General features: G+C 49.1%; 6 protein-coding genes across 6 annotated transcripts in view; 2 read left to right on the forward strand and 4 right to left on the reverse strand.

Annotated features, from left to right (window-relative positions):
• The window catches only part of BDR25DRAFT_302189 (HET-domain-containing protein), a 3,976-nt gene extending 1,103 nt beyond the window's left edge, over positions 1-2,873 (reverse strand). Inside the window, exons 1-3 of the mRNA XM_033689743.1 lie at positions 2,804-2,873; positions 352-2,735; positions 5-297 (exon numbers count right to left, since the gene is read on the reverse strand). Of these exons, the coding sequence (XP_033550066.1) occupies positions 5-297; positions 352-2,634 (2,576 nt within the window). The 5' untranslated portion in view covers positions 2,635-2,735; positions 2,804-2,873. The remainder of the gene's footprint in view (positions 1-4; positions 298-351; positions 2,736-2,803) is intronic.
• A 1,196-nt stretch (positions 2,874-4,069) lies between these two features.
• Positions 4,070-7,481, reverse strand: BDR25DRAFT_257476 (Utp21-domain-containing protein). Its single transcript, XM_033686481.1, has 4 exons — positions 7,311-7,481; positions 5,738-7,255; positions 5,382-5,684; positions 4,070-5,333 (listed from the first exon to the last, which is right to left on the reverse strand). Exons 1-4 carry the CDS (start codon positions 7,443-7,445, stop codon positions 4,113-4,115), a joined length of 3,177 nt encoding a protein of 1,058 aa, XP_033550067.1. The 5' UTR covers positions 7,446-7,481; the 3' UTR covers positions 4,070-4,112.
• Positions 7,482-7,897: 416 nt separating this feature from the next.
• Positions 7,898-12,876, forward strand: BDR25DRAFT_282566 (uncharacterized protein). Its single transcript, XM_033687983.1, has 3 exons — positions 7,898-12,279; positions 12,340-12,444; positions 12,555-12,876. The coding sequence occupies exons 1-3, from the start codon at positions 8,060-8,062 to the stop codon at positions 12,718-12,720; spliced, it is 4,491 nt and encodes a 1,496-aa protein (XP_033550068.1). The 5' UTR covers positions 7,898-8,059; the 3' UTR covers positions 12,721-12,876.
• Positions 12,877-13,184: 308 nt separating this feature from the next.
• BDR25DRAFT_352669 (uncharacterized protein) lies at positions 13,185-14,339 on the reverse strand (the record flags this gene model as incomplete). The annotated part of the gene is made up of 9 exons (XM_033695046.1): positions 13,185-13,234; positions 13,371-13,408; positions 13,473-13,588; positions 13,640-13,877; positions 13,908-13,983; positions 14,066-14,079; positions 14,123-14,162; positions 14,197-14,234; positions 14,272-14,339. The coding sequence occupies 9 exons, from the start codon at positions 14,337-14,339 to the stop codon at positions 13,185-13,187; spliced, it is 678 nt and encodes a 225-aa protein (XP_033550069.1).
• A 1,763-nt stretch (positions 14,340-16,102) lies between these two features.
• On the reverse strand, positions 16,103-17,014 carry BDR25DRAFT_302191 (uncharacterized protein). Its single transcript, XM_033689744.1, has 2 exons — positions 16,904-17,014; positions 16,103-16,802 (listed from the first exon to the last, which is right to left on the reverse strand). The coding sequence occupies exon 2, from the start codon at positions 16,732-16,734 to the stop codon at positions 16,414-16,416; it is 321 nt and encodes a 106-aa protein (XP_033550070.1). The 5' UTR covers positions 16,735-16,802; positions 16,904-17,014; the 3' UTR covers positions 16,103-16,413.
• A 1,499-nt stretch (positions 17,015-18,513) lies between these two features.
• BDR25DRAFT_218046 (uncharacterized protein) lies at positions 18,514-19,529 on the forward strand (the record flags this gene model as incomplete). Its single annotated transcript, XM_033684917.1, has 2 exons — positions 18,514-19,202; positions 19,301-19,529. 2 exons carry the CDS (start codon positions 18,514-18,516, stop codon positions 19,527-19,529), a joined length of 918 nt encoding a protein of 305 aa, XP_033550071.1.
• Between the last annotated feature and the right edge of the window lie 649 nt (positions 19,530-20,178).

The raw sequence follows: 20,178 nt of genomic DNA on the forward strand, positions 1-20,178 counted from the left end.
TGACCCTGACACCAGCCGGGTGGAGTCGTGGGAGAAGGCCACTGAGCTGACCCATCCGCTATGGCCCTCGAGCGTCTGGAGGCAGGGGCTCCATTTCTCTTGTATAGCCGGCTTTATTACGATCCAGTCTGGCTTTTCCCTCTTAAAGAGATTTCTTATTAGGCTGCAAGTTGGGCTGAATAGGAGTGCGGACACATATGCTTGAAGAGGGCTGTTCTCTATTGCCCACTTATGAGACATAATAAATCGACGTGCATCTCGCACTACCTTGAGCAGTGTGTCTCCATATATTCTTCCCTAGCTTGTGTTAGCATGCAATATACATAAATGTAAGCGCTAATCTTGGTTTACCTCTACTACAGCCTCAAGTCTCGTCATTGAAACTACTCCTTGCGGTACACTCTTGCAGAGGCTAAGCGCTTCTAGCCAGTAGAGAAACTTTTTCTTTATAAAGTTAGTAATAGCGCCTTCCTCTAGTAGATGGCCAGTGCGATTTACGGAAGGGCTAGGATTGCAGTCATGGAGGTGATCAACCCAGTAGATACACGAGTAGCGTGACGCTGCTAATGGGTCCAGATCTGGCCGTTTAACTTGCTTAGCAGGATACCCGAACGCATATAAGCCGTACATGTCTCTTTGTAGCGTCCTAGACATGATTTTAAGGGATTGCGAGACGACTGTATTGTGGACCTCCTCTGTTCCAGATGGGAAGATTTCGTTAGAGGCATTAGCAAATAGAAATTCCTTTGCAGATTGATGCACAAAATAGACAGTATCTCCTTGAATAGTAAGGAACGAGCCACATAGGCCAATAATCTCTCGTAACGACTCGATATCATCGGCCATATCCTCTAGCCCCTTAATAAGAGATGTGAGCTCTTTCAGTGTGATGGGTCGGTATACAGTCGCAATCAACGCTAGTATGTGCTTGCAGAGATCTGCATCGTCCGAGTTGCGTATATGCTCCAGCATTCGATTGTAAAGAGGGCTAAGCCCAGGTGGAAATGCCTTCAGCTTTGCGAACACCTTCCATCGTGGGACATCGCGAAGGTGTTGGCAGACTAAAGCCACCCATAGGAAGGTGTCATGCGCATTTAAGAACAGGTGAGCGAGTACAGCGTCTCGCGTTTTGTTGTCATACTTCTTTTCTTGCGCTAGCTGAGTAACCTGGTGCCGAACATATGACCGGACAGCCGTTGATACAGACTCTGCATTCAACTCAAGGCTTAGCCTAACCTTGTTTCCTGCTCTCTCAAGACGTCCCTCAATGTCGGGCCAGTTGCGGCTAGAGATAATCCACTTAACATGAGGATATACAATAGACTTTTGGATAATAAAGTCTAGTAGTCTTGGCAAGTCTATAACGCATTCATCAAGCGCATCAATAATTAGATATGTGCTTTTTTGGTTTAGGTCTTGCAGGATATCTGTGAAGATCTCGCACAAGGCAACCCAGGCATTCATATCCTCAAAGAGCGCTTTGCCTGCGTGATCGTGCTTCTTCCGTATATGCAAGACAAGCGATGGCTGTTGATCGACAAGCAAGTACAGTAGACCTCGCAGCACGGCTGTAGCGCTGTTAATACGCGAGTCCATGGCCTGGCAGAAGAAGTAGGATAGGAGAGCTGTCTTGCCCATTAACTTGTTCAGCTCGTCAATGATGCCGCAAAGAAGCATCGTCTTGCCCTTTCCAGGCTCGCCTTTGATCCACAGCAGTCGGCTCTGCTGGCCGTCACTCCATCGTCGGAAGTCGGAGTTTTCGAGGATCCAGCGGTACGAGTCCTTTAGTAGCCCGCCCTTTGTTTCTTCAATACGTCTCTTGTCATTGCGGGGGTCGGTGAGGCGTAAATTTTGAATGCATATTCGATCTTCTTTTAGCTGGGGACCACTCGAAACCCTATCAATCTCCTCACGAAGCCGTCTGAACGCGTTCTCCTCCCCTTCACCATAGTTAGGCAGCATATATATGCCAAAGATACCCAATAGCGAGTACGCCCTGTCTTCTTTGCGCGTAGTCCGGCGACCCTCCATCCATGACAGTCGCTCCTCAACATCAAAATTGCATAGAGGGGATCCTTGGAGGGCAGGGACACCGATGCTTGTTATCTGATAGATCTGTTGCTCCAGGCTTCTCTTATTACCTAGATATTTGCCTTCTTGGGAGAAGAACTCAACAGAGCGTGGGGCAAGAAGCTCTTGTAAAGTCCAGCCCCGGTTAAACCATCGGCTTACCCGAAAAGCTGGCTCCCAAGCAAACTCGGAGCACCCACTACTTGCCTTCCGCTTGGTTATCGAGACGTCCGACAGATAAACATAGCACTTGGCAGCATTCTGGTACCAGCGGAACATAGAGTTGATAGCGTCCTGAAGTTCGACGTGGTCTGATTTGTCGATGCAGCAAGTGTCCACCCAAAAGTGTTGTAAACCGTCGCGATCAGCCTGTTGTCCACAAAACCGGATCTTCTCGTAGCCAGCCTTGTTCTGTCCGGTGCCATCCATCAAATCTCGGAAAGTGACCTCCTGGCCCTCTATCCAGGTATGTGAAAGGATGGCATAGGGAGGGATTAGATCGTCGCCTAAGAAGTCCTGGGTAAGGCTGACACCGCCTGTGTCGCTGCGTAGCAGAAGACGCATTGCTCTATACGGGGTTTAACAGGCGCATGCGATAGGAATAGAATGTTGGAGGCTCAAAGGCTGCAGCCTGGTTGAAGACACAAGCACGGCAACTGGCTCGTCTGCTCAGAGTTAGTCCTAGCTATTGAGGATAGCCCGCACATAGGAAAATAGGAATGCACAGTCGTACCAAAGATCTGCGTCGAGATTAAGACACTCAAGAGTGAAGTGAAGTGAAGTGATTCTGAAGTGCCTTAGCGGTCTTAGTTTTGTGAGGATGAACACAATCTCAGCCTCCCGTAACAGTGAGGCTCATTGCACAGCCACGTCACAGCCTACAGAATGGCGCCGGAAGGCTGGCATGTAGCGATCCTTGACAGAAGGCGAATTTGCAAGCTACTAGACTGAAAATGTTTGTGTACTGTGCATCTTAATAAGTAGACGAACAGCTTGATCACGCCAGCAGGGAGGACGGCCAACCCGCTCCAGCCAGAGGGTTGTGCTGGAGGCGATGTTATCTTATCTCCTTCCTATCTCATCGTATTCCCTTTCAACGAGCCGAGACTAGTTAAAGCTTGGCTGCTGCTTAGTCTAGGAATTGGCGCCAGTGGGCTCAAGAAGCATAAGGACGTGGTGGCTTAAGCAGGTATTTTGTTTAGTCAGCAGAAGAGACAACAGCAGGTTTCGCAGCTTGAGGGCGACGTGAGTGGCGTGTCTCTATGTTACAAAAGCACCTATCGCTAGGCGTTGGACCGCATCTTAAAGTTGTACGATGGCTGTGTTGAGTGGTTGAGACGCTGAGACGCGTTGGCTAACTAAACAAGCGCTAAGCCCTTTAAGTCTTAACACTGCTCCTAATCCTAAGTTGGATTTAGTAATATTCTAAGGGCTTGCGCGACCCGCACAGCCACATTCCTCACAATAAAATACCGCGGGTGTATGAGGTAGGACGTGCGGGGTCACCTCCTATTAGCAAGGATTAGTGAATTAGTTCCGCTAGAGGTACTAATTGACATGGCGGCCCTGCGTGAAATTGCGTCCTGCAGCGCGCATAGGGCTGATAATAACATCCTACCACTAGAGGGAGGTTCTAGGGCTTAGACAAGGTTATTCCACAAAAATTTAGAGCAACAAGGACTTAAGGTTAGCGCTGTAGGGAGGAAGTCTGTTACGTTATAAAAGAAGGTGCTTCACAAATTAGGTGCAGAGGCGACAATGCAAACATAATTTTAGGGAAGAGTTAATAATAGGCATTTAGGATTAGCTATAGCAGATTATTTCTATAGAATTATAGCAATATTTGTTGTGCGCACGGGTTCTGCAGCTGCTAAAAGTTAAAGTACCCCTTGTTTGTCTCTCCACACAGTGTGTCTCGCTACGCAGTGAGGGACGTTAGATCTTAACGATTTTTATAAGGCTATGGTCGCCTGCTATTTCTCCACATACACAAGATGGAGTCAGCCTCAAGCTTATATCAAAGCGATGAAGTATCGCCTGCCTCATCGTGCACTTCTCACCCACCCCACAACACCAACACTATAACCAACCAATCCGCCTACCCTCTCACGTTCTCTCTTCGCCTCCTCCTGCCATGCTCTGAGATTCATAACTAAAATATCGTCCTTAACAATAACATCCCCATACAATCTCAAAAAGACGCTCATCCACGCTTCTATCAGTTCATAATCCCTCCTCTCCTTGAGTCTCGAAGTAAGCGCTTGTATAAATGTACATAACTCAGTGTATGGAGCCACAGTATCCATGGTGCGGATAGCGATGTCAGCGGCGGATGGAGGAAGCGAAGAGAGATGCGAGAGAAGAAGTGTGTAATCTGTTGTCTCGGACGCGTGGGCGAGGTGACGCGTGAACTGATTCATGGCTGTTGAAGCGGTGGACTTCGATGCGAGAGCGGAGACCGATACCCTTGAGGTGGACTCTTGGCTGGGGAGAGCGATGTCATTCGACGTTGTGGTGGAGGGTGGATTCTCGGAAAGGGAAGGGAGGAAGAAAGGGGCCTTTTCAGGAGGCTTTGGGACTTCTTTCGGTTTGTTTCGAGCCCGGATTATGTCAAGATGAACGAGTGTCTGCCATCGAGATTTTGGTACGAGACTGAGCGTCGTGATACCCTCTGCTAAATGGTCCACGATTGGAACACTAGTTTCATCCCGTTGCTCCTCTTCGGGCTCCTCCTGAGCGGCTGCTTCGATAAGGCCTTGACCGCCCTCACCAGAAGTAGTGGGTACAGTAATGGCAGTGATGGTAGCGATATCGTTCTCGGATATATGGCGCGTCGAGACGTGCGTGAAGAGTGTACGGTTTGTCCAGATATGCACTCCGACTTCGCCTTCTTGCGCAGTGGCAAGATACTCGCCCGTGTGGGAGAAGGCAATGGAAGTACACGGAGTCGGCAGTTTCATCGCATCGATGAGATGCCCTGTCGGTAGATCCCAAATTCGAATTATGGAATCTGAACAAGCGGAAATAATCCAACGCCCATCGTTAGAGAACGTATAGTCCACGATCTGGATCTTAGCATGAGAAGTCGCAGACCAAAGCTCTCGAATTAGCTTTTTAGTCTCAATATCCACGACTCTTACAGAGCCGTCGTCACAACTTAGTGCTATTAAATCGCTAGCACAGTGATATCTCAAGCCGACAATTCTCGTCATTGGATACCAGTTCATTTCGTAAAGGAGAAGGGTACTTGCAAAGTCCCAAAACTAACAGTGAATCAGTTACATTCTCCTCTGGGTAATGGAAATACTGACCTTCACCTTACCGTCCTCCCCGCAACTGACGACAGTGCGATTGAGACTATCGACCGCAATGCCAGTAATAGCGCCTGTATGCTTCCCCTCTCCTCTTCCGAACACTGTTTTTGCATCAGATTGTGCTGTTGGAACACCAACGTCTCGTTCGAGCCGTTGAAGCTTTAGCTTCTTAGCTTGTGCTGGCGTTAACCGAGCAGGGAACCTCTGTCTATGTTTGCCAGACTGAAGATTATACATGTCAAGAGAGCCGCCGGCGGATCCAATCAGGGCGAATGTGCCACAAGGGGATACTGCTACACTCTGCACGATGTTAGCAAAATGTTATATCGTTCTTAAAAGTGGATCTAACGAACCTTAACGTCTGTACCATCCCCGGTCTCGAATGCCCATCTTCCAGCCCGTTTGCGACCCCAAAACCAGGTCCGGGCAACTTTATCTCCTTCATGCCCAGTGATGATGCTTTCCCATCCAGTCATGTTTGCTTCCCGAGCTTTCTTATCCCCAGGTAGCTTTGCCGAATTAGTCCAAATTCCAGTCTTACCAGGAATAGTCCCCATGCCACCATCACGGTTGAGTGAGCATGCAATGCAAGTAATCGCCGACGCCCTAAGATCTTCCAACGTAGTATGAAGCTTGGCATCTGAGCCACTGCCATTGAGAAGACCCATCTTTTTGGCTTTTTTCTGAAGTGCTCCTTGACTGAGTTCGGTACTTTGTCCATCTCTCCGCAGGCTCCAACCCCAAAGACTTCGGTCCCTACTTGCGGAAAGTAGCCATTTACCCGCATCATCTGTACCATCGGAGTTTGGTGGGAGAAAGCGAAGTGTTGAAACAGGGGCCGCATGGCCACCACGAGCATGCAAAGGTCGCGGGACTGGTGAAAACGGAGTCTCGTCAACTATCCAGCTTTTCAGAGAGTTGTCGAGTCCGCTAGAGACGAGTACCGACTGCCCTGCAAGAAATTCGATTTTGCTGACACCTCCTCCAACTCCACCACTTGCGGATGGAGAGGGATTGTGAGCACCATGCAGGACTCCCATTTTGCGGCCCCCTTCGTTTAAATCCCAGAATGTCACATCGCCACTGCGCGTACTTGCAGTTGCCATTACACCATCTTTACGGCCGTCATCACCTGCTCCTAGCCCATCGGTCCTAAAAGAAATCGAGGTAACGGGAAATTTGGCCGAGTTGCCCATGTTCAGTCGCAAGACTTCCTTGTCTCTTCGAACATCATGGATGACAACGGGACCTGATTGGTAGGCGATTGCGAGGAGGGACAACGCTGGACTTGGCTGCAGCGCCGTTACTGGACCGAAGTTTGATGTTGGTGGGAGGAGCGTGTAGAGCAGCTTGGCGGTGCTCAGGTTCCATATCTCCACAGACCCGTCACCCCTGCCTAGGAATATCTTATTCAGGTACGTTGGCATTGTACAGATGCCTCCGGAGAGTGGAGCTGACGATGCGCCGTGAAGAGTAGTATAATGCTCCAAAGTGGTAGACTTCCAGATCTCGATCGAAGTGGAGCAGCATCCGACGATCCATTCACCAAACGCAACGATCTGTGTTATGTTCTCTCTCATCCTCCTAGGCAGTTCCAGTTCATCTACCTTTTTTCCGCGCTGAAACAACCACACACCACGTGCAGATTTCGAGCCCAGACCGCCCCATGCTGCAATTACGAATTGTTTCCATGCCAAAGTTGCCGTGATATTCTCTAGAGTCTGTGGTCTTGTAATGAAAACGATATTCAGGCCCTTCTTCAAATCGTACGTTTGGAGCGATCTGCCCACGGAGGTGGTGATTTGGAAAGTGGTCTTCCCGAGAGGAAGAGTGGTGAAGGGCACTTCTGTAGGAGAAACGAGGCCGACAGTCTAGAATATCGGGTTGGCTTAATAGAACTCAAAGATTCCATACCAAATCACTTACTCGGAAGGGCGCAAATATCTTCGATCGATGCACAAGCGGTGCAGTACGTTTCTGGCTGCTGGTGTCGAGCTTCTGTCGCTTCACTATCGGGCCATTGGGAGCAGCACCAAGCACCCTGGGGGCTGGAATCTCCATGATACCAGTAATTCGGCAGCCTCTGGCGAGATAAAGACGTAGTGCAGTCCGAGGTGCAATCGCAAAGTCGGAAGCTGCGGTGGGAAAAAAATTAGCGGCGATGAGATAAGATTAGATGCATCTCGCCGCATTGGCACCCCCGCGCTAGCAATCGGCGCAGGGACCAAGTGAATGCTAGGTTGGCCGCTGTCCTTGCAGACCGAAGATTCTTTTTGGTGACAGGTCTTTATCTTCGAAGCTATCTTCGGTACAATCGAAGATGCAGATGCTAATGGGCTATCTTGTGTCGAGAAATAATTATTCGTGTGACATTTCCAATTGTGGTTCTCCGATATGCTGGTCTCATTCTCTGATATCGCTTCGGTCCTGGGAGAAAGACCTTAGTGACGCATCAACTTCCAGGGGTCGCATAGGATATAAAAGAATGCAGCCTCAGATCTCGACTCCGTCGAATGCTTCACCCTGTAATTCCCTCTGAATTCTGGATGATTGCAGCAACTCACTCATTGTCTCTCCCATAATGGCGTCATTGTCCTGAATCTCGGAAATTCGCTTGCAGGAAAAAGCAATCCTGAACCCCCAAACCCTTCCGTCAGCGTGGGTGGCCTTTACATATGGAGGGACTCTCGCGCACCGTCAGTGCAGAATCCCAGACATCATGGACGAATGCGCACCTACTGGCGTCAGGGACAACGTCCCCAGCTTCGAGCCGAAAGGCGAGATCGTCCGAGGCAGAGACAAGCGGTTCCAACGCTGAGCGCGCCTCAGTGTCAATGCCTCCACCCTCGTCCAAATCGATAGCGAAACAGTTCCCATCGCGGCCGGCCTCGAAGGCCTCCGACAACAGCGTCTTCGAGCATGCAGGTCCTTCCAAGAGTGGGTGGGCCATCGACGAGTCCAACACGACACCCACCCTCGAGGGCGGACGCCATGCAAGTCTCGCGTCGACGCAGACGCTAATGTTGCCCGAAGCCTACCGTCCACCTAGGTCTGAGGGCGAGCCGGAGTCGAATCGCATGTCTTTCTCGTCGCTCTATTCATTGGGCTCTGCCATTTACAACACCACCCGCGGAATTAGCGGGCCGAGCTCAGTGACGGGATCAGAACCGGAAGGCGTGAGGGTGGAAGGTATGAGGATGGAAGGCCCGTCACAGGGGACCACGACTGCCACTTCCTCGCTCTCTATCACCACGTCTAGCCAGAATGGCAGCCTCGGCCCCAAGCTCTCGCCCACCCAATTGCTCTTTCCCAAAGACCAATCGACCCACGCTGGACTGCCCACCACCCCGCACAGTGGCCCTACCTACCTCTCTACCTCTCCCCAGCTCAGTCAACTGCCCACCTCCAGCCCAAACCACAGCGCTCGGCGCTCCCGAAGCCGCACAACCGCCCAGCGCCGCATCAGCGGAAGCACGGGGGCAAGCAGCAGTCCTGGGAGCAGAGACATGAAAGAGCCCAAGAAGCCATCACGTGGCATTATCGGGGTGTGTGCGCTCGAGTCCAAGGCGCGAAGTAAGCCTGCGCGCAACATCTTTGGAAAGCTCGTCGAAGAGTTCGAGGTCAAGATCTTTGGAGACAAGATCATCTTGGACGAAGACGTAGAGAATTGGCCCGTCTGTGACTTCCTGATTTCGTTCTTCTCCGATGGTTTCCCCTTAGACAAGGCCATCTCATATACTCGCCTGCGCAAACCCTTCTGTGTCAATGACCTGCCCATGCAGCAGGTGCTGTGGGACCGCCGTCTTTGTCTGCGCATCCTTGACAAGCTGAGTGTTCCGACTCCCAGACGAGTCGAGGTGAATCGCGACGGGGGCCCGAAACTGCAGTCTGCTGAGTTTGCTAAAGCTCTGTTTGACCGAACCGGAGTCAGTCTGCCTGGCCCCAGTGATGGCACCGGCGGCGGCTTTCCGCTGCCCAAGAAGGTCGAGCTCCTCGATGACGGTAACACAATCCGTGTTGATGGAGTGTCCCTCACGAAGCCTTTTGTTGAGAAGCCGGTGAGTGGAGAAGATCACAACATCAGTATATACTACCACAAGAAGGAAGGTGGCGGAGGCCGAAGGTTGTTCCGCAAAGTGAACAACAAGAGCTCGGAAAAGGATGACAAGCTAGATGTGCCAAGATCTATCACCGACCCCACAAGCAGCTTCATCTACGAGCAATTCCTGCACGTCGAGAATTCTGAAGATGTCAAGGCATACACCGTTGGTCCCAATTTCTGCCACGCAGAGACCAGAAAATCACCAGTCGTTGACGGTCTCGTCAAACGCAATCCGAGTGGCAAGGAAGTTCGATATGTCACTAAACTTAGCGAGAGCGAGGCTGCTATGGCTTCCAAGATCTCAGAAGGGTTCGGCCAACGAGTGTGCGGTTTCGATCTTCTTCGTTGCGGCGACCGAAGTTACGTCATCGATGTGAATGGGTGGAGCTTCGTCAAGGACAACGGGGATTACTACGACAAGGCAGCGAATATCTTGAAGGAAATGTTCATCAAGGAGATCCAGCGTAAGGAAAGAAAGAAAGTCCAATCCGCACCTGTTGACGCCCAAGAAGGACCAGATAAATCAACCGTCTCAAGAAAGAATACGACCAGCCATCGCCAAACACTAAAGGGTATTTTCAAATCTCCTAGTATGTCAAAACTAGCGGGACACCATCCCCATATCCCACATCTCCGTTCGGGGCATCATTCAGGTAACATACCATCGTCTCCAGATGCATCGCTAAGTACCACTCCCATCACAGCTTCACCTACCTTCGAGAAGCCATGTGCGCCAGCGATGTCGAATAGTCTCAGATCAGAATCAGATCTACTCCTTCCACTTACCGTTCGTGACAAGGAACTCGCTTTAGACATCCAGGGGTCTCATTCTGATGACCACATCAACGTACCCCCACCTGCCTCGAAGGCGCAGTGGAAGTTGAAAGGGGTGGTTTCCGTCATCCGGCACGCCGATCGTACACCGAAGCAAAAGTTCAAATACACATTCCACACGAAGCCTTTCGTGGATCTGCTGATGGGACATCAAGAAGAGGTTTTACTCATAGGCGAAGCTGCTTTACAGAGTGTGAGTGACGCAGTCAAGCTTGCCATGGAGGAAGGAGTTGAAGATCCCAAGAAGCTACGAGAGTTGAAGATATATCTTAACAAAAAAGGGGCATGGCCAGGAACCAAAGTGCAGATCAAGCCCATGTTTCGAAAGAGGAGAAAAGAGGAACTTCTCCCGGGTGACCCTCACATCGAAGCCTCACCGGAGAGGCTCAAAACTGGGTCTTCATTCGCCGAGCCTATCGAAACAAGTGGCGATTGGGCTCAAAAACGAAGTGACTCGATGTCCGGCGTTACATTGTCGCGTATATCTGCGGCGGAGAACAACCTCATTCTCGATAAGTTGCAACTGATTATCAAATGGGGAGGCGAGCCAACTCACTCTGCACGCTATCAGGCGCAGGATATGGGCGCGAACTTCAGGAATGACCTGCTGCTGATGAATAGAGATGTCCTTGATGATGTTACTATTTTCAGTAGCTCCGAGAGGCGCGTTACTACAAGTGCTCAGATCTTTGCCGCGTCATTCCTGGAAAAGGACCAATATCCGGCAGAGAACATTCAAGTCCGGAAGGATCTTCTGGACGATTCCAACGCTGCCAAGGATGAGATGGACAAGGTGAAGAAAAAGCTCAAGACTCTACTGCGCGAAGGCGATAAAGCTCCTCCTCAGTTCGCTTGGCCGAAGGATGTCCCGGAACCCTACATTGTGGTCAGGCAGGTAGTGGAGCTGATGAAATTTCACCAGAGACTCATGAATCACAACTTCAAGAAGATTGAGTCTGGGGCAGTGTCATCCCTCAGTGCAATTGCTAGTCCTGCTGGAGACGCCTCCTCTTCAGGACACATCAGTCACGCATTATCTAAAGCTACTACCGTAAACCAGATTCAATCTCGATGGTGTTGTAATGAGGGTCCGGAGCTTTTCAAAGAACGTTGGGAGAAGCTGTTTAAAGAATTTGGAGATGCTGACAAGGTTGACCCGAGTAAAATCTCTGAGTTATACGATACAATGAAGTTCGACGCTCTGCATAATCGCCAGTTCCTCGAATGGGTCTTCACTCCAGATGCAAGCTTCCTCGACGAAAACCCTACAGCCGAAGGATCCAGATCAAGGCAATCGTGGACGGATATACAAGGGAAACCACCACCAGTCCAAACAGAAATACATCCGAAGGCGGACCAAAAGGAGAATCAGGCTGTCGAAAAGCCACCAGAGCGTGCAAATATTGCGCACCGAATGGGTTTTAGACGCAAATCTGAGATCACTATGAAACCCGCACCATCACCTCTCTACCCGCACGAGTCGTACTTCAAGCTGTACACGGGCCTGAGCAATGCTGCATCGAAGGGACAAGTAGATGCTCGGCTCGTCAAGCTCCGCGAAATGTATCACCTCTGCAAAGTTCTTTTCGACTATATCGGTCCGCAAGAGTACGGTATCAAGTCTAGCGAAAAGCTTGAGATTGGCCTCTTAACATCTCTCCCTCTGTTGAAAGAGATTGTTGAGGACCTGGAAGAGCTACAAGCCTCCGACGCACCCAAATGTTTCTTCTACTTCACCAAAGAGTCACATATCTACACTCTCCTGAACTGCATCCTTGAAGGCGGCATTAAAACGAAGATCGAACGCAACGCTATCCCTGAACTCGACTACCTCTCTCAAATCGGATTCGAGTTGTACGAGTCAGAAAATTCTACGTCGGATGACGAGCCCAATTCCTTCAATTATAGCATTCGCATCACGTTATCGCCTGGTTGTCACGTTTTTGCACCACTTGATGTGTAAGTATTCCCATTCACTACTATTCCGTAGGCATCTCGCTTACACGCTCCCACTCGCAGACAACTAGACTCAAGACACATGATCGGCTTCTCCCCGCGCCGTAGCCTCACTGCCCACCACGACTGGAAAGAAGTGCTAGAAACTTTGCGCGCAAAATTTCACACGTATGTCAACGCTTTTTCCTTTCAATCCTTTCAGTTCTTCCAGTCGAGCCTTATTTCCTATGCGATTTTTCTAGGCTTTCCCTGACGCACAAACTAACTCGTTCCACCAGCGTTAAATTGCCCAAATCCTTCGTTGCTATTAATCTCTCTGAGAAGGTGCCAGATGCCTTTCAAGAGCGGGAGAAGAGCGAGAAAGGGGAGGAGAAAGAAGGTGAAGGGGTGAGGGATAAAGATGTCGCTGAGTATAGTTTGCTGTCACCGGATTTGGAAGGTTAGGTGGTCTGCATTACATACACGGATGAAAGGAAGGAATGGTGGGTGGCATTCTGCGAGGTTTTTCTCTATATTGGTTTAGAGGTTAGCATGGTGGACTTAGATCCTATATTAGAGATAGAACGGGTGGCTTTGAAGTGCTAGCCAGTTAAAAATCGGCGAAGTTTTGGTCTATAGACTTCAACTTGCACTCTTCTTAAATTAGATCATAAATTCGATATCGACTACGACGAAGACATCTTATACTCCACTCTTCTAGGGAGTTCTATTAACCTCTTGCACCCATCTGAATGTGCATAGAATTTCTGAAGCTACTATAGATTTTAGGGTGAGTTAGCATCCTAATATGTATCTTCTAAGTTTCAGCAAGGTAGGAAAGCCTATTCTATAATCGTTAGGGACGTACTAGGGACAAGGTTTGCTAACGTTGTACCCTAAGCAAAAGAATATCTATAACGCGATGAATGCTAAAGGATACGTGCTTTCCTGAAAGCGCAAACAATGTTCTTGTTTGTGACTCCGGGAGAGTAGGCGACAAGAGCGGATTACTAGATATGTGTTCATAATTTAGTGCGATCTTAGTAGAAATAAAAGGGATTAGCAGAATACGCGATAAATGTAGTTTTAGAATACCGGAATTAGAGAGAGGCGACAGGGGTAAGTAACGTATCCTTCAGCTTCCATCTCAACTCTAACAACGTGTCAGATGCTACAAGCGTTAATGAAGCTTTATGATATCAGAAGAATTAGCAAACAGGACCTCATCAGTATCCTTAGCTCCCACCCCTTCGCCATCCTCGCCTTCCTCTACAGCTTCAATCGCAGCATCGAAACCATCCCTTTCAAGGCTCTTCCAAGAACATGGCCGGCCCTAAATTCCCATCTCCCAATACCAACGGATAAATGGAAACTTATACTACACTAATCGCCTGTTCCCTAGGTGCGAGAAGCGGAGATCAGCTCCCAATTGCAGACTTGGACGGAATTCCACACCGATCTTACAGAGACAAATCTTCAGCGGTAGAAAATCAAGTTTAGAATGAGCAATCGGCTTGAGGGAGGCTGTATATGGCCATTTGGAATGCCTGGAGGCAGCTGCGAGTACCTCATTGTGATGGATTTCAAGTTCGATCCGCAGTATGACTTTCAGGCGAAGATTCCTGAACGAGAGGAAAGTTTAGACGGCGGACTCTATTTCAAAGCTTTGACGGAGGATACTGGCACTGAGGAAGAAACGAGAGCTGAATTCACAATAAGATTTAGATGCTCAAAATTCTTCGAGCACGTTAGAAGCAATCGAAATGTACATGAACGATGGATCTATAAGTAGCGGTGAATCTGGTCAAACCGAGGAAGAACCCACTGCCATCGTTGTCGAGGAATCGCGAGACAACAATGAGGCGACGCCAGCAACAAGGCATTCAAGTCAACCATTACCGACGCCACTGGAGACACCTCTACCGACACTAACTGATGAACTCACGGGAGAAAGACTTAAGGAGGCCAGGCGCACCTTGCTTTGAAATTATGGTGGCATTGCTAAGTTAGTGGGACTGATTCTTGTTCCGTAGAATGTCCTCCACTTCGACGCGAAATTGGGCATGCCACCAGTTCCCAATCATGGTGTTTAATAGAACGTAGTACTGTTCCTACTGTTACTGATAGTAACAATCTCTTAGCAGTTAGAACGAAAGTGAATTGCCTTCTGTTACTGTACAGTTAATGAGGCTATAGTTACTGCAGTAACTGCCTATACTATCCATTGTTAGTATAGAACAGTGAAGTAACTCCTTAAGTATGCTAAACTCCACGTAGCACTTGCAGCTTGTAGCTAGTTTAACACCTCACAAGCTTTTGTTGTCTTAAGAAGTTAAAAAGTGCCTCTAGGAGCTCTTAGAGCTCTATAATTAAGGCCTTATCCTTTAGTGTTTCTATTCTTACAAGTCTTCTAAGGACTCTCGCCTTAACAGCCTAAATTTTAACATTAAGTAGGACAATATCTGGACTTGCGACCTCTAGCTAAAACCTAGGGGCCTTAGATATTATGTAAAGAGTTTAATTGCAGCTATCGCCTTCCACAATCTCAGAGTTAAACAATCTCCGCGACTATATTGGCAAGATTGTGTCAAAATTAAGCCATCTAGAGCCTCTAGTAACACTAGTTACTGCAGTAACTGCACTAAATAGTAACTACTATTAATTAACTTAGCAGTACTTGTTACTGCCTATAAGGCTATTTTAATTCACTCTTTTTGTAAGAACAAAACCCTATTGCTGCTAGTAACGCCTTAAAAACACTACTGATAGTAACAGTTACGTTCTATTAAACACCATGTTCCTAATACCTAGGTTGAGCTTGAGTTTTGGGTTAGGATTCGCGCACGGCAGCCCGGTTGCGGTTACTTGAAGCCCTCCACTATGGAGGGCTAGAGCTGGAGAAAGAGAAGGAGAAACGGCAGGCTCTACCGCCAAAGTGAAGGATTTCCAACTATGCTCGACCGCCTAATTTTCTTCTTCGGCATTCGGGCGAAGATAGTGTCCCCCGATAGAGAGGGCAAAACATCCGCCCTCAACGGTGTTCTAGTTACAGAAGGCTTTGTAGCCCTACCAAGCCACTATCTACTAGCGCTTATACATTTCTACATCATATGGCTGTCCCAAAAGTTTCACACCAATAGAACACTCTTCCGCAGCACCACCAGCAGGCTTACGGGCTGACAGATGTTAAATAAAAGTAAAAGGCCGAAGTAGAATACCAGGCTGTAGAGTGGAGCGTAGAGACACTTTCACTTAAGGAAGGTTATAGCCCCTTTCTAAAGGTTTTTTATAATCTTAATTCTATAGCGTAGCTTGTATACTTACAAGGAGCAAGTACAGTTGAGCTGAATGTGGACCCGTCGTTGTCGTACTTTAGTAGACAGACTCAAAAAGTTACCTAAGCAGTGTTCAAGAGAATATTGGAGGCGGATTTACCAATTTAACACCCGGGTTGTAACGCAGGCCTTCGCCGAAAACTCGCCCTATTGCGCTTCGTAGTACATTCTCATACGTATTTCGAACCATGTAAGATCCTGCCCGGGACAGGGGTTGTGACCTAATCCAAGCGGATGTATTGCTATTGGGCCGTGGTTGGCGACGGCTTGAGGTCTCCTCGGTATTCAATGAGGAGGGTCGGTTCATTAGTCCTCCCACCAGTTTATGTCGAGCCAACTCGTCCGACTACAGACCACCAGAGTCGACGAGGGCTGATTACCATATGAACTCTGGTACGTCGCGTCGAAATCAGTCTAGCCCTGTCGATTGGGCAGCATGGTATTAGGCCCAAAGGCCACAACCTTCTAATTATTCCAAAACATACATCTGGATTTATCAAGATGCCGTAAGTATTAAATACCTGGTGAATGATGAAATCAAGCAACTTCCCATTCTAAACAAAAGCTAGTAGAGCCACGTCCAGCTGGCTGAATTGTAAATCAATCCAATGATGTTCCTAGGCTAATGGGAAGTTGTGTGCGGTTTCAAGGTGACCCCAAACGTCAATTCCACCAAGCGTAATTACAGTTGCCTTAGATATGACGCATCGACGATCTCGTGAAGGGAGAGCCCCAAAGAAATCAGTCAGGTGAGGCATGACTAGTTGTTTATATCGAAAGAATCTACTTCCAAATTAGCTTTGTAACTACGCATCAAGGGCGATTATAAAGCCAGACTGCCAGCAACAATGTAGTGCTTTCCAGGTTGAACCCGATTGTCTTTCCCAATCCTTGACTGATGCTCATCTTGCAGATAGAAAGTGCTTGTACATATAGAGACAGTCTTCGTTATTAAGCAGAGGTTGGCATTTGTAACGCCGGGAGTGAGAACTAGACTGCCAAGTGCAGCATTAGAGTCATTAGCGTCGTAGATATGGCTATCCCGTCGGAATAAACCATTGATTAAAGGCATAATAGATCTTGGCGGTATCCAGAGGGTTAAGGGTTTCAGACGGAGAGGAGACTTTTTCGGGGTGGATGACATGGTAGAGGCTTAGGGCGCAAAGGATGCATGAGGGTGACCGATGGCAGACGGTAGATGGAAGGTGCAGGCTTGCAATTAGCAAGAAGTTCGAAGACAAAAGAAAGTACTTTGTAGGTGCAGGAGAGAGAAGTTTGTTGGGGTTGTACATAGCGAGCTCATGGGCACTAACTAGATTTGGGGAGTCTATCCAAAAGTCCGAGTCTTGATGTTGACGTTTAACCAGCGTTATTGGAGCCTCAAAGAGACAAACAGAAATGCATCGCACTGAGAAACTGAGGATTTGCCGAGACGAACTAACGAGTCACGTACAAGTCTGTCTGGCCGATCTCCTGAGCATTGTACAAGATGATCCAGATAGGTGAGAAGTCGAACCGATGCAGGAAACATCACGAAGTATTACCCTTAGGCAGTCGTCAAGACACCCGAGAACCCTGAGTGCTGAAATGATGTGATCCAATCGAATTCAGTTGCCTTCAGATGGTGACGACTTCCTTGTGGACTAGAACCAGAGGAGTACGACGCACGAAGAGCTATGTTTGAGACGGCGAAATCGATTACGCAGTACCACCTCATCAAATACGAACGACATATGACACCTGTTGGTGATGAACACCCATCGGATGGTTCAACGCAGGCACCCACATTCGTTTCCAGTCGAAACGGGAGTCGCGAGAAATATAAAGCTGCCTAATCGGCTCCACACACAAACGTCTCCACTCGGGTTCTCGTAATTCCGCCGCCGGAACGAAAAGCAATAATTCAATTTCAAGTCGAGCGATCAAAATTTCGCTCGCCATTACAAGTACCCAAATACCCATGGCGATGGTGCATGTGATAAACGGTGGAACGGCACGGCGGAGGCTAAAATGTGCTTCTCTGCTTCTTTTGTGCTTCCGTGCAGGGTTGTTACCCCAGATGCTGCAAATCTCCCGGTAGTAACCTCATCTACATCACCGGCGTAGATGAAAAGATATGCGGGGAGATTGTGTACGACGGGAAGAGATTCGCAAGAGCCTGGGAAAATAGATGAAGGCTCTGGGGTGCAGATGGTTCGAGAAGCCTCACCAATGCTTTTTGGTCAGGCTATTGTGCATCGGGTTATCTATTAAAAATAAAATATTGGAAAGCGTGACTGAGAAAAAAAAGAGACATTGGACGAAGTACTAGTCGACGGCCTAATTGGGTGCTGATCTCATGACAGTGCTTTTGGTGCCACCAGCTGAGTGAGGGCTGTGTCTTGCTGCGTTACGGTGTGCTCCAGCGCTGAGGTGGAGGTCTGCGAAAGCGGGCCCGCCGCGCCTTTGTTTGAGATGGCTCAGCCCTGGCCGGCGGCGCTCTATCGATCTTTGGATAAGGGCCTCGAAACAAAGACGGCGCGGCCATTCTGAATTGTATGATGTAAAGGAGCACCCCTGAATTTTGCTGAAGGCGGTGCGATGGCACGAAGGATGGCAGAGAAGTCCGTTGTGAAACACAGAGTGGGCCGAGAATGGTAGTTGGGAAGGGAGGCCGACGGATTCGCGGGCGGGTTGCATTATTCACCCCTAAATTAAGAATAATATGTGCGCCACGCTACGCCGCATCAGGCAAGCGCCTTCGCCCCCCTGCAGCCGCTGCCTTGAACATAAATGCCACCTGTCCTCACCGCACTGCCCGAATATCATCCCCCAAACTCCCAGCATACCATCCCCCCATCCACATGCATCTCAAAGGCAGTCAAGCACCATGGGGGACGAACAATATCTCGGCCAGTCTTTCGCACACTCTTTGACACAAAGCATGCTCTCAGCACACCAATCTACTCCACCACCCACCATCAACCCAGCCTCGACCACGACAATCAAAATGGAGGACATTTCCATGTCCTTTCCCCACTCAGCACCTCTCGCACCACCCGCATCAAACCTATCGCAAACGCCTCCGCCCAGCTCGTCTGAGTCCAAACCAGTCAAGAAGCGGAAGTCGTGGGGCCAGGTGCTCCCCGAGCCCAAGACGAGCCTCCCCCCTCGGAAGCGCGCCAAGACCGAAGATGAGAAGGAGCAACGCCGCATCGAGCGAGTCAAGCGCAACCGCTTGGCTGCCCATAACTCTCGTGAGCGCAAGCGACAAGAAGTCGAGCTGCTCCTAGACGAGAAGAAGAGCCTCGAGCAGGAATTGGCCGTCGCCCGTGAAGCCATGAGGAAGATGGCGGCCGAGCTCCGATCCTTCAAGGAACTTCACCCCAATGATGACCCAACCCAAAGGTTCTCCAGCAGCACCCCGTCTGGCGAGGACTACGAGTCAGTCCTCCACTCCTCAGAAACCATCTGCCCCCGCCAGACATCCTTCCCCAGCCCAGTATCAATGGATTCCCTTGACTCCCCTTCCCGCGATGAGTCTTCCCAGCCTGATACGCCCGGATACACGGAGAGCGTTAGTACTGAGTTCGACCCGACACGATATCCTGCAGCGATATTGTGCGACCTGCTGTGTCAGTCGAACTCACGCCAGCGTTCCCTCTCCGCGACGTCAAGCCAACAACAACAGGCCTTCCAAATGACCCTAGCTTTTCTTGTACTTTTACAAGCGAGCCTACTGCCTTCGATGAGAAGCCTATGGACTTGCTTTTTGACTTCGAGTCATTCCCAGACTCTAGCCTGGCTACTCAACCAGACGTTTTCTCTTCAACCGTTTTCCAAGACTTTTCCTCATCAAATCCCTACGGCCTTTCTGACCAGTTTGGAGCAAAGAATTTCGACTTGCAGAATGACTCGAGCGCTCTCGTTAGCGACGACGTTCTCGTATTGGAAGTCTAGCTCCAAATGTGTCGCTCGGCCCGCAGGTACGATGGGTAGGGTCGGGCAGATAGGTATGGAGGGAAGCAGACGGTTACGATCACATCGGGTTAGATGGCGAACAAGGCGTCGGGGCATTCTTTTATGGCAACAACAGATCAAACGATCAATGGAGTGATCTGGGTTGGAAAATCATGACAAACCTTATAGCGGGAGTTCAATGGAGTCATAACGGGCAATGGACATCATCTCCATTTCATCTCATTCTCAAAGTGTTGGGCAGAAAGGCCTTGGAATATTTATTCCTATGGCAGTCAGGCAGATACATTCTACATACCATCGACTGGTGTGTCCTATGTAGCCATAATGCACCAAACATTGCTTCGTATCACTTATTGCTTCCACACGTATGATCCCGTGAAATCGTGAACTAGTCAACGCTCTTCACCTCGAGTTAATTTCTACACAAGGGGAGAGTTTGCACAGGAAGATGTTCGTTTCCATTTTCACTTGTGCCCACCTCCTGTGCGCTCTGACTTGTCAAAGTTCTCACTTCCTCACTCCTTTGTCAAACTCATCTTTCCTGGTTATCTCCCTGGCTATCTCATGAATTCCCCTCAGTAACCTCTTCTACAACCTTTGCTTGTTAGAATCATTTCCCGTCCGTCCC

This window comes from Lindgomyces ingoldianus, assembly GCF_010093535.1.
Source record: "Lindgomyces ingoldianus strain ATCC 200398 unplaced genomic scaffold BDR25scaffold_9, whole genome shotgun sequence".
Lineage (NCBI taxonomy): Eukaryota > Fungi > Ascomycota > Dothideomycetes > Pleosporales > Lindgomycetaceae > Lindgomyces > Lindgomyces ingoldianus.

Bases quoted from the DNA above. Each gene is read 5' to 3' on its own strand.
- BDR25DRAFT_257476 (XM_033686481.1), bottom strand. From the start codon at position 7,445: ATGGAGATTCCAGCCCCCAGGGTGCTTGGTGCTGCTCCCAATGGCCCG. The intron at 7,256-7,310 runs GTAAGTGATTTG...CCGATATTCTAG, and splicing joins AGATATTTGCGCCCTTCCGA to ACTGTCGGCCTCGTTTCTCC. The intron at 5,685-5,737 runs GTTCGTTAGATC...AACATCGTGCAG, and splicing joins GGGATGGTACAGACGTTAAG to AGTGTAGCAGTATCCCCTTG.
- BDR25DRAFT_282566 (XM_033687983.1), top strand. From the start codon at position 8,060: ATGGAGGGACTCTCGCGCACCGTCAGTGCAGAATCCCAGACATCATGG. The intron at 12,280-12,339 runs GTAAGTATTCCC...TCCCACTCGCAG, and splicing joins GTTTTTGCACCACTTGATGT to ACAACTAGACTCAAGACACA. The intron at 12,445-12,554 runs GTATGTCAACGC...TCGTTCCACCAG, and splicing joins TTGCGCGCAAAATTTCACAC to CGTTAAATTGCCCAAATCCT.
- BDR25DRAFT_302191 (XM_033689744.1), bottom strand. From the start codon at position 16,734: ATGTCATCCACCCCGAAAAAGTCTCCTCTCCGTCTGAAACCCTTAACC.